Genomic DNA, 14,356 nt, shown 5'->3' on the forward strand with positions numbered 1-14,356 from the left:
GGTTTTTCCACACGCTTCTTGCGACCCTGTTGACTATTTTGAATTAAACGCTTGATTGTTCGATGATCACGCTTCAGAAGCTTGGCTATTTTAAGACTGCTGCATCCCTCTGCAATATATCTCACTATTTTTGACTTTTCTGAGCCTGTCAAGTCCTTATTTTGACCCATTTTGCCAAAGGAAAGGAAGTTGCCTAATAATTATGCACACCTGATATAGGGTGTTGATGTCATTAGACCACACCCCTTCTCATTACAGAGATGCACATCACCTAATATGCTTAATTGGTAGTAGGCTTTCCAGCCTATACAGCTTGGAGTAAGACAACATGCATAACGAGGATGATGTGGTCAAAATACTCATTTGCCTAATTATTCTGCACTCCCTGTATTTGAGGGTGAAGTGTTGATAAACGCAATAAATGTATAAATAAATAAATGTGGGGAAAAAACTAATTATACATAAGGAAATAAATGTATAAATAATTATTTATTTTCTTTCTTTTGCTTGTCTATGTATATTTACTTTTTTGCTTTTTAAAATGTTGTTGTTTATTTATTTATGTATTTATTTATTTTTAATTTTAGCATAAAATTAAAAAAATAATTGCATTCCATAGTGCAGATGATATAAGACATTTTTATGCTCTGCAGCCACAAAAAGGCTGAGACCTCAAATATCATTAACATTTTGTGCTGTTCCCATTACAATAACAGGAATAGGTAGACTTGGCAACAGCTGCATTTGCAGTTCTTCCTTAGGTGTAGTGTGTTATGCAGTTTCTTTGCTGAGAGACCCTCAGTATAAATGTCTTTTCAGTTATGTATCATATTGTAATGTGGACTATTGAGGTTTAAAATGGATTAAAAGGAATAAAAAGGAAAATTAAGTCTAAATAAAAGGAAATAAATTAAATGTTACGTGCAGCAGGGTGCCTAATTAGAGACTATTTTAAGCTAACAATATCGTTTTTATGCTTTGGCCTTCAAGCAACTCTTGATTTTTATATTCCCAGATTACCCTCACAAGTATGGAAAAGAAGGTGGCTGTGCAGATCACTCTGTATTTGAGAGGATGAAGAAATACCAGGCATCTGCAGTGGAGGAGCCCACCCAGGTCTGCTCCAACACCCCTTTATACAACCTAGCACTTAGAAAACCTGCCACACTGGGAGATCTGGAACATTTCATCTTTCCCATGATTCTAAAGTTTAGATTTAAATGTGATGCCTTGCCAGAATACACCAGAGAAAGACTAAACTCTAATTTGAAATAAATGATTCTCTATATTTATGTGCTCAAAATGTCTTTCTTCTCAGTTAAGTTCTTATGTGTCATGCTGTTTCCTCTGCAGCAGAAAAACCACATCATCGACGAAGAGATGGCTGATGGGCCGGTGATCCTGAGGAAACGTCGTGCAGCACAGCCAGAGAAAAATACCTGTCAGCTCTTTATCCAGACAGATCACCTCTTTTTCAAACACTATGGCACCAGGGAGGCTGTGATCGCACAGGTATACCTAAATCACAGGTGTCTAAATGGCAAATGATGCCTGCTGTTTTTTACATTACATAATCATAGGGTTGTTATTTCGGGTTATGCAGATTTCGAGTCACGTGAAAGCCATCGACTCCATCTATCAAAGCACGGATTTTCAGGGCATCCGCAATATCAGCTTCATGGTGAAGAGAATCAAGGTGAGTGTGCTTCTCTCTTCTTCTTTTTTTTCTCTCTAAAAAAAAGCTGATTTCTGAGATGTGGTCAGACTTTATATATTTGTTTTAAATGTGGTGCACTCTATAATTGAGGCAGATTTGTAGTTAATGTAAGAATGTCAAGCCTGGTTCTTGACATATTTAATCTAATGTGAATTTTAAACAGGATATTTTTATGATTATTCATCATGATTAACTGGTTAGAAATGTACAAGTCTCTACTGGCTCAAGATGTTGTAGGTGTACAAAAGCTTGTAAAGTTCTCTTATTAGTCCCAAACTACTACTCTACTTTGGCTACTTAAGGGGCCGTTCACACAAAATGTGTTTAAAAGCTGTTAAGGACAAATGTGGGCGTTTTGAGGCACAAAAGCAAAACTTAGTTTTACAGTGTTTTAGTGCAGCATTCTTGTATGGAACACTGAAAAAGGTTAGTGACGACACAACATTAGATCCATCTTAAATCTCATGTAGAATGTTCATATAATACCTGTCTGTTGTATTAAACTGTCTGTTTGTGTTTCTTTTTTAGATCAACACTACCAGTGATGAGAAGGATCCCTCCAACCCTTTCCGATTTTCGAACATTGGTGTTGAGAAATTTCTAGAGCTCAACTCAGAGCAGAATCACGATGACTACTGCCTAGCCTACGTCTTTACTGATAGAGACTTTGATGATGGAGTCCTGGGTCTGGCCTGGGTCGGGGCTCCTTCAGGTATGATCGAAGGGGCACATACAGGGGGTCTATAATTTATAACCTGAGAGGTTTTCTGTGTGTGTGTGTGTGTGTGTGTGTGTGTGTGTGTGTGTGTGTGTGTGTGTGTGTGTGTGTGTGTGTGTGTGTGTGTGTGTGTGTGTGTGAGACCTTGTGTCTGCTAATCTGAAATGGAATCAGCATGCGTGTCCAGAAACGAGGCAGGGCTGAAGACCTGCAAATCAGACGTGATGTCAAGTATCAACACTAGTGCTTGAATGTGTGGCTGGCCATGTTATCTCCATAAACCTCAATACACGGGCCACAGCCTGGCGATAAATCTATCAGTGAAAGTCCTCATGCTGTGTGTCTGTGTGTATACACGTGTTTACTTTGCTATACTTTATCGGCCTAATTGTCCTCAGAATTTAGCTAAATGTGTCCTTCAGGCACATCTGCATTAGGACAACCGGTTAAATAATATAATACAATAAATAAATAATATAATTAATAATCATAATGCATATAAAAAAAAATCTATACTGTAAAAACAAAAAGCAAATAATGTTTTTGGACTGGTGTTTGGATCAATCTGTAGTAATTATAGTTATATTCATATAGACATAATACGTCTAAAATATGCCTTTATTTTTATTTTTTATCAGACTTTACTGTGCCATGATTTTATGTATTTTTAGTAGGTATCTAGACTGCATTATTCTCAAGATATAGAAAAGTTGAGATAAGAGCAGAGCGGCATCCAAGCTTTGCATACAGAATAGGTCCATAAAGCGAAACACAACTTGGCTTTCAGTTCTTCTTGATAAAAGCCCTTATAGTGTTTTCACATATTTGCCTTTTTTCAACACAGAGATGCACACCTTGAATGCAAGAGATTCTTTTCATCACATGTAATGTGTGCTGGGGAGGTGTGAATCTCTCTCGTTCAGACCGAGATCACTCTGAGGACTTCAGTTCAGTTTTTATAAATTCAGTGAATACACAGCTTGTTACATAAACACATAGTTTCTGGTTAATTTATTATAACGACAAAAAAAGTTTTGAATTTATTTTTATAGGATTCAGTGTCTTGAAGACCTATTAAGATGCATAAACTATTGTAAGGCAGTTACCAAAGAGTCCTCATTAGGGCAATTGAGTTTTTGCACCAGATGGAACTAAATGCTTATGCATATTTAATTTTTAGTTCACAATACGGATATTTTTCAGCATAAAACTGAATTTTGAGTGTCACTTTGAAAATAAAATATCACAGAGAACAACAATGCTACATAAGGCCTGTAATTCAACAAAAGGCGAGAATTAAGTCTTTAATTGAGTCTTTCTCTCTTTGCACATGAAACAAGCTTTCTACATTTACACTTTAACACATTTTTTTGAGGAGAGGAACATACATAAACACACACTCGTATACTCATAATAATCTTGTCAATCAATAAAGGTAAATTATCATTGTTAAAGTCTGCTGCTTTGATCCCATTCCAGCTATTCACCGGGGACAACAGCAATTGCCGTCTTGCTCTTGCTGAACCACTCAGCTGTGTGAACAAACGAACTAATCATCACACTTGTTTGATTGCATGTGTGTTTGTATCATTATGCAGGGAATATATACATTTACATTTATGCATTTGGCAGACGCTTTTATCCAAATATATTACAGAATACATATATATATATATATATATATATATATAAATACAGGTCCTTCTAAAAAAATTAGCATATGTGATAAAAGTTCATTATTTTCCATAATGTAATGATAAAAATTTAATTGCACACCAACTGAAATATTTCAGGTCTTTTATTGTTTTAATACTGATGATTTTGGCATACAGCTCATGAAAACCCAAAATTCCCATCTCAAAAAATTTGCATATTTCATCCGACCAATAAAAGAAAAGTGTTTTAAATACAAAAAAAGTCAACCTTCAAATAATTATGTTCAGTTATGCACTCAATACTTGGCTAGGAATCCTTTTGCAGAAATGACTGCTTCAATGCGGCGTGGCAGCAGCTGACTTGGCACCCCAGACCATCACTGACTGTGGGTACTTGACACTGGACTTCAGGCATTTTGGCATTTCCTTCTCCCCAGTCTTCCTCCAGACTCTGGCACCTTGATTTCCGAATGACATGCAACATTTGCTTACATCCGAAAAAAGTACTTTGGACCACTGAGCAACAGTCCAGTGCTGCTTCTCTGTAGCCCAAAAGTGGCTTGACCTGGGGAATGTGGCACCTGTAGCCCATTTCTTGCACACGCCTGTGCACGGTGGCTCTGGGTGTTTCTACTCCAGACTCAGTCCACTGCTTCCGCAGGTCCCCCAAGGTCTGGACTCGGTCCTTCTCCACAATCTTCCTCAGGGTCCAGTCACCTCTTCTCGTTGTGCAGCGTTTTTTGCCTCACTTTTTCCTTCCCACAGACTTCCCACTGAGGTGCCTTGATACAGCACTCTGGGAACAGCCTATTCGTTCAGAAATTTATTTCTGTGTCTTACCCTCTCGCCTGAGGGTGTCAATGATGGCCTTCTGGACAGCAGTCAGGTCGGCAGTCTTACCCATGATTGTGGTTTTGAGTAATGAACCAGACTGGGAGATTTTAAAAGCCTCAGGAATCTTTTGCAGGTGTTTAGAGTTAATTAGTTGATTTAGATGATTAGGTTAATAGCTCGTTTAGAGAACCTTTTCATGATATGCTAATTTTTTGAGACCGGAATTTGGGGTTTTCATGAGCTGTATGCCAAAATCATCAAGACCTGAAATATTTCAGTTGGAGTGCAATGAATCTAAAATATATGAAAGTTAAATTTTGATCATTACATTATGGAAAATAATGAACTTTATCACAATATGCTAATTTTTTTAGAAGGACCTGTATATAACAGAAAATGAATCCACACATGTTTACAATTTGATGGTGTTAAACTATGCTAATACTATTTTGTATAGCTTTATTTGTTCAGCAAATGCAGTCATTAAAAAACATTGGCTTGAGATGTTACATTTCAAATATGTGACTCTAAACTCTTGGGATAAAGATTTTCAATGTGAGATGTGTAGCCCACCTGGCACGTGAATTACTACACTACACTTCTTCAGACAGTTTTCTTTAGTCGGATTTGAAAAGAATTTGTGTGGGATTACTGTCACACGGAACGTTTTTACAGGTATTAGGTTGCGATGGCAGAGTCTTTGTCCTCTGTCTATGTGTACGCTACTCATACGCGGGTCATTTGTATTCAGTGATATTTGATGCTTTTTGTCATTTCTACACTGCTCAGTTATCACTGATTAAACAATTTTAAACACCAGAGTCACCCAAAAAAAATTTGCAACATTTCCCCACATCTTCCATTGGTTGGACAAACAGATAGTCTCATCCCCAAACACACTGCCATTGGTTGAGTTGGTTCCTGTGCCAGGATGGTTGCAGTACTCAAATAAACAGAGCAGCAGGTGGACAGCCACAGTATTAATACTGTAGCTGTAATATAGCTAGCTCTGCACTTTAAATTAGGATGGAAGGGTAGAACACTTTAAGTCTTGGGGTCTTAAGGGTCTTGGGATGCTTGTATAAATAATGTATTCATGTTAATGAGCAGAGCAAACGTGTGTATTGTAGACAATATTATTTATTTCTTTTTTTAAAGAAGTCCTTAATGAATTCACCACTTAAGGATGATGAGGATACTGATATTATCATTTATCATTTTTATATACATTTTAAAATTATTTTTATTTATTTATTTTTAATGTATCGTTTCATTTCAATTTGATTTAATTAATGCCTGTCTTATGTGTGGTTTTCAGGCAGCTCTGGTGGTATCTGTGAGAAGAATAAACAGTACTCTGATGGGAAGAAGAAGTCCCTGAACACCGGCATCATCACAGTGCAAAACTACGCTTCACATGTTCCCCCTAAAGTCTCCCACATTACCTTCGCTCACGAGGTCGGACATAACTTCGGCTCTCCGGTGGGTCCTTCTCACTACATGTGCAGCATGTTAGACAGATTAACAGTAATACACCTCAGCTGGATCCTTTATGAACAAATTATTCTTATCCTCTGATGCCCTAAGAATGAAGCACACATTACAGCACTGCCTTTGAGGCCTTTAAATTGTCATACTGATCTAGCGAAACATTTATAATATCCTGACCTAGTATTGGCTCAATCCTCTGTAACTCATTTGTGTAAAAGCAATTGCCAAGAACTGGCCCATGGCCACTGAAAAATAGTTTTCATATTTTCAGTCTAGTTTTGTATTACAGCTGCAGACAAATTTCTTGCTTCTGCAAGATAAATATAGTTTAGCTGCAAGGAGAATATTTTTTAGAATAATGATATTTAGTTACTTTTCTCACGCACAAAGGCTTTTACAGAGAGTGTGAGGGATATCTGCTTCCACCACCAATGTGCGGCATCTTCCTGAATTAAGCAATATAAGCGATCCCTGCAAAAAAATACAAATACATATCTTAAATCAACCTAAGCTGGTTTTCTGCTTTTTAGCTGCTCTCCCAGTCTGGTCAGCCTGCCCAGCTAAACATCAGCTTGTCCAGCCTGGAAAACCAACCAGACCAGCTTGGCCAGGCTACTTAAACCAGCATAAGTCAATCAAACCAGCTCTATGCTGATTTAAGATGGTTTTCAGCAGGATTGGTATGCTGAACTGTGTACATTTGGAATAGTAGAATGCCAAAACTACAAGCATGGTCTTTTCAAGGAGCACCCTGAGATTTTTAATGACCACAGACAATCAAGATTTCATTTTAGCATCTTTTTTTACAATATAGTGCCCCGTCCCTATCACTGTTATGCTGCAATAGGACCTCGACAGATTGCAGGGTGAGCACCCCCTGCTGGCCTTAGTAATACTTCCAAAAGCAACCTTCCAAGTTTTTCTTGTTCATTCTGGTACTGACCAGGTTTCCAACCCTTCTTAGCTTCAGTGGTAAACCAAGCAGGCACTGAAGGATAGTGAATATTTCTAGTGTGTTTGTATGCTTGTTTGCTGATTATACTTGCCTCTCTTTCTCTGTCTTCCAGCATGACTCAGGAAGTGATTGTACTCCAGGAGAAGCTAAGATTCCGGACCAGAAAGAAAGGGGCAACTACATCATGTATGCCAGAGCCACATCAGGAGACAAGCTCAACAACAACAAGTTCTCCGTCTGCAGCATTCGCAACATCAGCCAGGTGCTGGATAAGAAAAGATCCAACTGCTTTGTCGGTGAGATTTTTAACCTCCTACAATAGCACATGATAGTGTTTAAGTCATAGGGCTGGTAACCAGGAGCAAGCCATGCAAAATCATGGCGATGACCTGAAATGAGGCACTTGACCTGAGATTGCTGCAGAAGGATTGTCAATGTAATTCTGTGGTTCTGTAGCAACGTTACATCAAAGTCGAAAAAAACTAATTCCAGCAGTCCTATTCATGCAACGATTAAACAATACAGACTTTCTTCTGACTCTCTTTCTGTCTCTCTTAATGTCTGTTTTTTCCCTCAGAATCTGGACAGCCCATCTGTGGTAATGGTATGGTTGAGGCTAATGAACAGTGTGACTGTGGCTATAGCGATCAATGCAAGGACAAGTGCTGCTATGATGCAAATGAGAAAGAAGAGTTGAAGTGTAGACTGAAGCCAAACGCTCTATGCAGGTGCGTAAGAAGAACCTTAACAGTCTGCTATTACCAGTGTTGTAATTTTTATTTTAAAATAAAATAATACAAATGTTTTTCATTCATTGAAATAAAACTGAAATAATATAAAATATTATGAATAAATATAATAAAATATTAGCAACATTTAAAAAAAAAAATCTTGCCTTGGAAAATAACTGGAATTAACAAGTTTAAGTACTTTTAAATAAACTAAAACTGAAATCTATAGAAAAGTTAAATATAACGAATGACAACAAAATGATACAATTCATAATGTTATTACATACTATTATAGTATATAAATGATACTTAACATTTATATCTTATAAACTTGGATCAGTTTTTTTTCTTAAAAGAAGTCCTTTAAGGCATTGGTTCCCAACCTACGGCGCGGGTGAGGATATGCTTTGAGGTGAATAAAGATGCATAAAATGTTACACTAATAATTCTATATACAAATATTTTTTGTATACGTTTTTAAAAAAGTCATATGCTTACAATGCCAAGATAAGGCAGTCAAAAAATATCTCTTAAATAAAATAATTATTTAAGGTTTACGCATGCACCGTCACTCGCTCAATAGAGACAGACCGACACGCGTCATAATCTGTCAATGGAGAGCATTGGATTGTTTTCGGCAATCATGGTAACGGAAAAATAAAAAGGAAAATGGCAGAGAAACGTAAATGCGGTGATTCTTCATCCGAGGCAAAGAAAAAGTTAAGACACTATGACAAAACCTACATAAATTTTGGTTTTATTGAGGGTAAAGACAAGTCTCTGCCAGAATGTCTTTTGAAAAACTGGCAAACGACAGCATGAAACCAAGCTAAATGAAAAGACACCAGGAAACGAAGCATTCAGAGACAATCGGCAAAGATAAGGACTTCTTCTTCGAGAGAAAAAAGAGATGGCTCTGTCAAAAAGATCGACAGACATCAGGAAAGTTTTCGAAAGAGCAGGTAGTGATTTGCAGAAGGCCACTAAACTTTCCTTTGAGTGTTCGCTGTTGATTGCCAAGGCAAAAAATCTGCATAATATTGGAGAGGAGTTAATCAAACCCGCCTGCATTAAAATAGTGGATGAACTATGTGGGCTGCAGGCAGCTGAAAAGGTTAAATCTGTCCCACTTTCTAACACACCATTAAAGACAGAATTGATAAAATGGAAGAAAACTGCAAAAAACAGTTGCACGAAAAGCTTAGAGAAGTCCAATGTCCTATACAGCTGGATGAAACGACCACCGTAGCGGGAGAGTCTGTTCTTATCGTATATGTACAGTATGTGGACAGATGAGTTGAAACGTGACATACTTATGTCTACCAATTTACCCACCACAACTACGGATCAGGATATTTTTATGGCTGTTGATGCTTACCTCTTTGCTCACCGAGTTTTGCCATCACATGACTTCGCTACAGGAGGAATTAATGTCCCGCTTTGCTGATGTTGATGCATTATCCAAGGAGTCGTGGGTTATGGATCCCTTCACATCCAGGCTTGAAGATGTGGAATACCTTGGCTGTGAAGATGAGCTCGTCGAGCTACAAACTGATTCACGGTCCAAAAGAACTTCCAGGAGAATGAATTCAAAAGGCTCTGGATAGCCAGGGGACCTGTTGTTGCATATATGTTTATGCTGACATTATTATTAGCCTTGTAAAAAATTAAGAAACTGCATGCATGCAAGTACATACAGCATTCTACTATTTATATTTAACATTTCGTTCATAACATTTAGTATTGTTGTATGTTCATACACAAAATCCTGAAAAAGGAGAAACAACTGCGTTTTACTAGTTGTGTAAAAATGAAAATATTAGGCTATATCGGATTCTTAAATATGTACATGGGGGGGCCCCAAATAATTTTTTTATAATTATAATTTTTTATTACTTTTGTAATACCTTTACTATATCCTCTGGTCTTAAAGAGTTAGTTCCAAAAATAAAATGTATGTCATTAATGACTCACCCTAAGGCCGTGTGTCCACCAAAGCGTTTTTAGCCAGCGCTTGAGAGCGTTTTGTCAGGCAGCGTTTTTTTTTTTCTTCAGTTGAGACTCTTTGCTTGTTATGATACGGAAAATCTGTGGAAGTGTTACTAATTTCACAGGTAGTTTGTTCCTGTATTGATTCTATATAAAATTGCAGATACAATGTAAAGTATTTGCTCTGGCTCTTGTTTTAAATAATTTTGTTTCATTATTATTGCTTGTTGTCATCTGTTGACGTTGTACACGCAGAATGTAGCGGTTGGTCTGTGTTGAATTTGTCCCGCCCCTCCTCCACTGTGATTGGACGGCTGGGTGAAAAGTGACAGTGATGAGCGCTGTTTTACTCAAAGTTGAACATTCTTTAACTCTCAGCGACCAGTAAAAAATGCTGAACGCTCAGCGTTTGAGCATGAAATTCTCGCTCAGCGCATCAGCGCCTCGGTGCGTTCCAGACGTTCGAAAAAGCGGCGCGTCAATTGAAAACAATTGAAACCGCCAGCCAGCTGCTTGAAAAAATGCTTTGGTGGACAACTGGACACACGGCCTAATGTTGTTCCACCACCCGTAAGACCTCCCTTCATCTTCAGAACACAGTTTAAGCTATTTTATATTTAGTCCTAGAGTGTATCCATTTGTGTGCACACTATACTGTCCATGTCAAGAAAGGGAATAAAAACATCATCACAGTAGTCCATATGTGACATCAGTGGGTTAATTAGAATCTTTTGAATCTTTTAGAATATATATTTTGGTCCAAAAATAGCAAAAACTACGACTTTATTCAGGATTGTCTTCTCTTTTCTTTCTTTTAATCCTCAAATAAAGATTCAAATGGTTATGAATCAGTGAATTGATTCATGATCGATTCATGATTCAGATCGCCAATATCGATCGCCAGTCATGTTATTTCAGCAGTTTGGCAGTTTGACACGTGATCCGAATCATGAATCGATACGCTGATTCAGGACCATTTGAATCTTTTTTTGAGGATTGAAAACAAGCAGGGAAGAGAAGACAATGCTGGATAAAGTCATAGTTTTTGTTATTTTTGGACCAAAATATATTTTCTATGCTTCAAGAGATTCTAATTAACCAACTGATGTCACATATTGACTACTTTGATGATGGAAGAGCTTTTGATTGATTTTATTGGTTACTTCTTTTTTTCAGTTTTATTTATTTATTTTGTTGTTATTGTTGTTGATTGTTTTAAATCTGTAGCACTTTGAGATTTTGGTTAGTGCAAATAAAATGCATTATTATTATGATGATGATGTTTTTATTACCTTTCTGGACATTGACAGTATAGTGTGCATACACTTGGATACGCTCTCGGACTAAATGGTGGTGGTTGAGGAGATTCCTCCTTCTATGTAAAGCTCTTTGAGTGCCTAGAAAAGCGCTATATAATTGTAATGAATTATTATTATTAAATATAAAATATCTTCATATGTGTTCCCAAGATGAACGGAGGTCTTGAAGGTGAGTCATTAATGACATAAATTTCATTTTTGGGTAAACTAACCCTTTAACTTGCATTAAGTGACAAGAGGTTAAGGTTGCATTACCTATACTGTATAATTAATAGTAATTGGTTAAGTTAACTCATTTTTCATGAAGTGTAATGAAGCATTAAGTTTTCAAAACTTTTCTCTTGCAGTCCCAGTCAGGGTCCATGCTGTACATCACAGTGTACCTTTCAGAGCAAAGATGTGAAGTGTAGGGATGAATCTGAGTGTGCTCTTAAGGGCATGTGCAATGGGAACACCGCCCAATGCCCCACCTCAACGCCCAAAGAAAACTTGACATCCTGCCACTCAAATACACAAGTCTGCATTAATGGGGTAAGTGCTGTGCTACATCTTGACCTGTGTGCTCATTTTGCAAAGTGCCTATAGAATATTTTCACATCCTTGGACTTTAATGTTTTATTTTCAGCACTGTATTACTGACAATGCTGTAAAGACAAGAGTTCATTGTAAACGTAAAAATTGATTTTCGGTTTAATTACTGAAATAAAATTTGACCAATTTGTTTTTACCTTGGCATTAAAGACCCAAATTAAATCCTGTTTCAGTGCTAATACACATGAAAACCTCCTAACATTTAAAATGTCTTACTGTCTCTGTATATATGCAGTTGTGTATGTATTATATGTCTTTGTTTTAAGGACATTTTTTCTGACTTACTTTCTCTTTTAGGGTTGCTCGGGCTCTATCTGTCAGAAGCATCATCTAGAAGTTTGCACTTGTGTCACTAAGGAGGGGAAAGACGATCCAGAGCTGTGTCATGTGTGCTGTATGGAGAAGGGTAAGAAATGCATGCCATCACTGACAACTTTCTCAAAAATGCAGTCCAGGCTGCAACAAATCTTCAGCACCTAACAAGTAGCTTTTTTATTTAAATTGTCTGTAAAACATTTTTTGAACAGTTTCCACATAATGAAATTGCAAACATTCTCTCTTTTTGTCTTTGTAGATCGGCCTGAGAGTTGCAGCAGCACTAGCTCAGAGAGATGGGCTAAGTTCTTTGATAAAAAGGTCATCACGTTACAGCCTGGCTCTCCTTGTGATGACTTCAAAGGCTACTGTGATGTCTTTATGAGATGTAGGCTGGTAGATGCTGATGGCCCTCTGGCAAGGCTTAAGAAGGCCATCTTTAACCCGGAGCTTTACACCAGCATCGCACAGTGGATAGTGGCAAGTCTCTCAATTATGTAATCCCTAAATACTTTTGTTTGTGGGTTCAATCACTATAAGTGACATGAGAAGTGATATTACGCTGACCAGGATCATTTGTCTCTTTCAGTGTTGATCTCATGTTGAATATTTGTGTTTCAGAAACACTGGTGGGCGGTTCTCTTAATGGGCATTGCTCTCATCATGCTGATGGCTGGATTTATCAAGATCTGCAGTGTACACACACCTAGCAGCAATCCTAAACTACCCCCACCCAAACCACTGCCAGGTAATCCACCCTAAATGACCCCTTTCTAAATCCCCACCATTTAATCCATATTACCTCAGACTTTCCCTACCAAATCACAGCCAGGAATATATCCCAGATGACCACAAACTACTAGCCTAGATATCTAGATGCACCCCAGCGGCAGCAAATCTAATCTGCCGCAAGTATCGTCTAGCAACTCTCAATACAGTTCTGAGCTGTAAAAACCAAACTCTGGTCAGGCCAATCACATCGTGTATAGAGTCGGTGGGCGGGGCTTAACAGAATGACGGCCGAGTTGTGCTTGCGTGCTACTAGTAAACACAGAGGCTAGAGAACGGCTTTCGGTCTTTCGAATCAGCTTTGACCGCGACTCTGGAAGACTGTAGTTAAGCTTTTCTCAGAGAAAAGAACAAAGAACAGCACTGAAGTTATTCTTAAAAAGGGAAGATGTGTTCAGAGTTTTGCCGACCGGACACAGCAAATGTTTAATCTATCAACAAGCTCCACTTCACGTTGCTCTGGTTGGTGGTAGCGCTATCCTATCGCGTGCAGAGGGAGTTTGAAAGACAACCGTTTATCCCGCCCCTTGGATTGAGCCCTGTCAATGGTGAGTTTCCAGACCAAACATCTAGATGTGGGTCTGGCTTATCAGGTTAACAAACTACAGCAATTCATTAATTCCCCTTTCATGCACGTCGTTGGATGGAATGGTGACCTGTGTGTAAGAGGTTAATCTGTGTTGTCAACCAGATCAAATACAGATTCATCATGTATTCGCTCATTATATAATTTCTGTACATTTTGAACACAAAAATAGTTACAGACTGCAGTTACAATAACGCACACACGCATGCAACCTCTCACACACACACACACACTCAAACGCACACGCTCACACGCTGTAAGTTAGAGGTCGACCGATTCATTGGATTTGCCGATTAATCGGTACCAATAGCTGATTGGTGGAACAATCGGTTATCAGGAAAAATCAATACCGATAGTTTTTCCGGTTTGCGTCCGTTGCGGGAGCGGCTGAGAAGGCTGCTGTCATTACACAGTAGCCTACGAGAGCTCTGAGAAGGGTCTATTGGCATTATATAGCGCGAGAGCAGCCTCTAGAGGCCAAATGAAAAACTATCACTGATTGTTTACATTAACACGCGAGGCTCCGCACTTCACAGCTCACGCTGCACAGAGCGCGCTGACACTTCTGATGCACGTTTAAAACGCCAACAGAGAAACGGTATGAATACAGAACACTTCAGTGTATGTTGCCAAATCATTATAAAGTAACTGATTTGTTGACTAGAT

At 38.2% G+C, this 14,356-nt stretch overlaps 1 protein-coding gene across 2 annotated transcripts in view; it reads left to right on the forward strand.

Moving 5' to 3' along the window:
- Positions 1-14,356, forward strand: part of adam10a (ADAM metallopeptidase domain 10a) — a 96,894-nt gene that overhangs the window by 73,586 nt on the left and 8,952 nt on the right. Inside the window, exons 5-15 of one of the 2 annotated variants that reach the window (XM_067441958.1) lie at positions 1,016-1,116; positions 1,354-1,512; positions 1,604-1,696; positions 2,246-2,429; positions 6,243-6,406; positions 7,483-7,666; positions 7,948-8,098; positions 11,757-11,940; positions 12,298-12,406; positions 12,575-12,795; positions 12,937-13,063. In XM_067441958.1, the coding sequence (XP_067298059.1) occupies positions 1,016-1,116; positions 1,354-1,512; positions 1,604-1,696; positions 2,246-2,429; positions 6,243-6,406; positions 7,483-7,666; positions 7,948-8,098; positions 11,757-11,940; positions 12,298-12,406; positions 12,575-12,795; positions 12,937-13,063 (1,677 nt within the window). The remainder of the gene's footprint in view (positions 1-1,015; positions 1,117-1,353; positions 1,513-1,603; positions 1,697-2,245; positions 2,430-6,242; positions 6,407-7,482; positions 7,667-7,947; positions 8,099-11,756; positions 11,941-12,297; positions 12,407-12,574; positions 12,796-12,936; positions 13,064-14,356) is intronic. The other variant, XM_067441966.1, reaches the window with a different exon arrangement.

The sequence above is a fragment of the Pseudorasbora parva genome, chromosome 1, assembly GCF_024679245.1.
Source record: "Pseudorasbora parva isolate DD20220531a chromosome 1, ASM2467924v1, whole genome shotgun sequence".
NCBI lineage: Eukaryota > Metazoa > Chordata > Actinopteri > Cypriniformes > Gobionidae > Pseudorasbora > Pseudorasbora parva.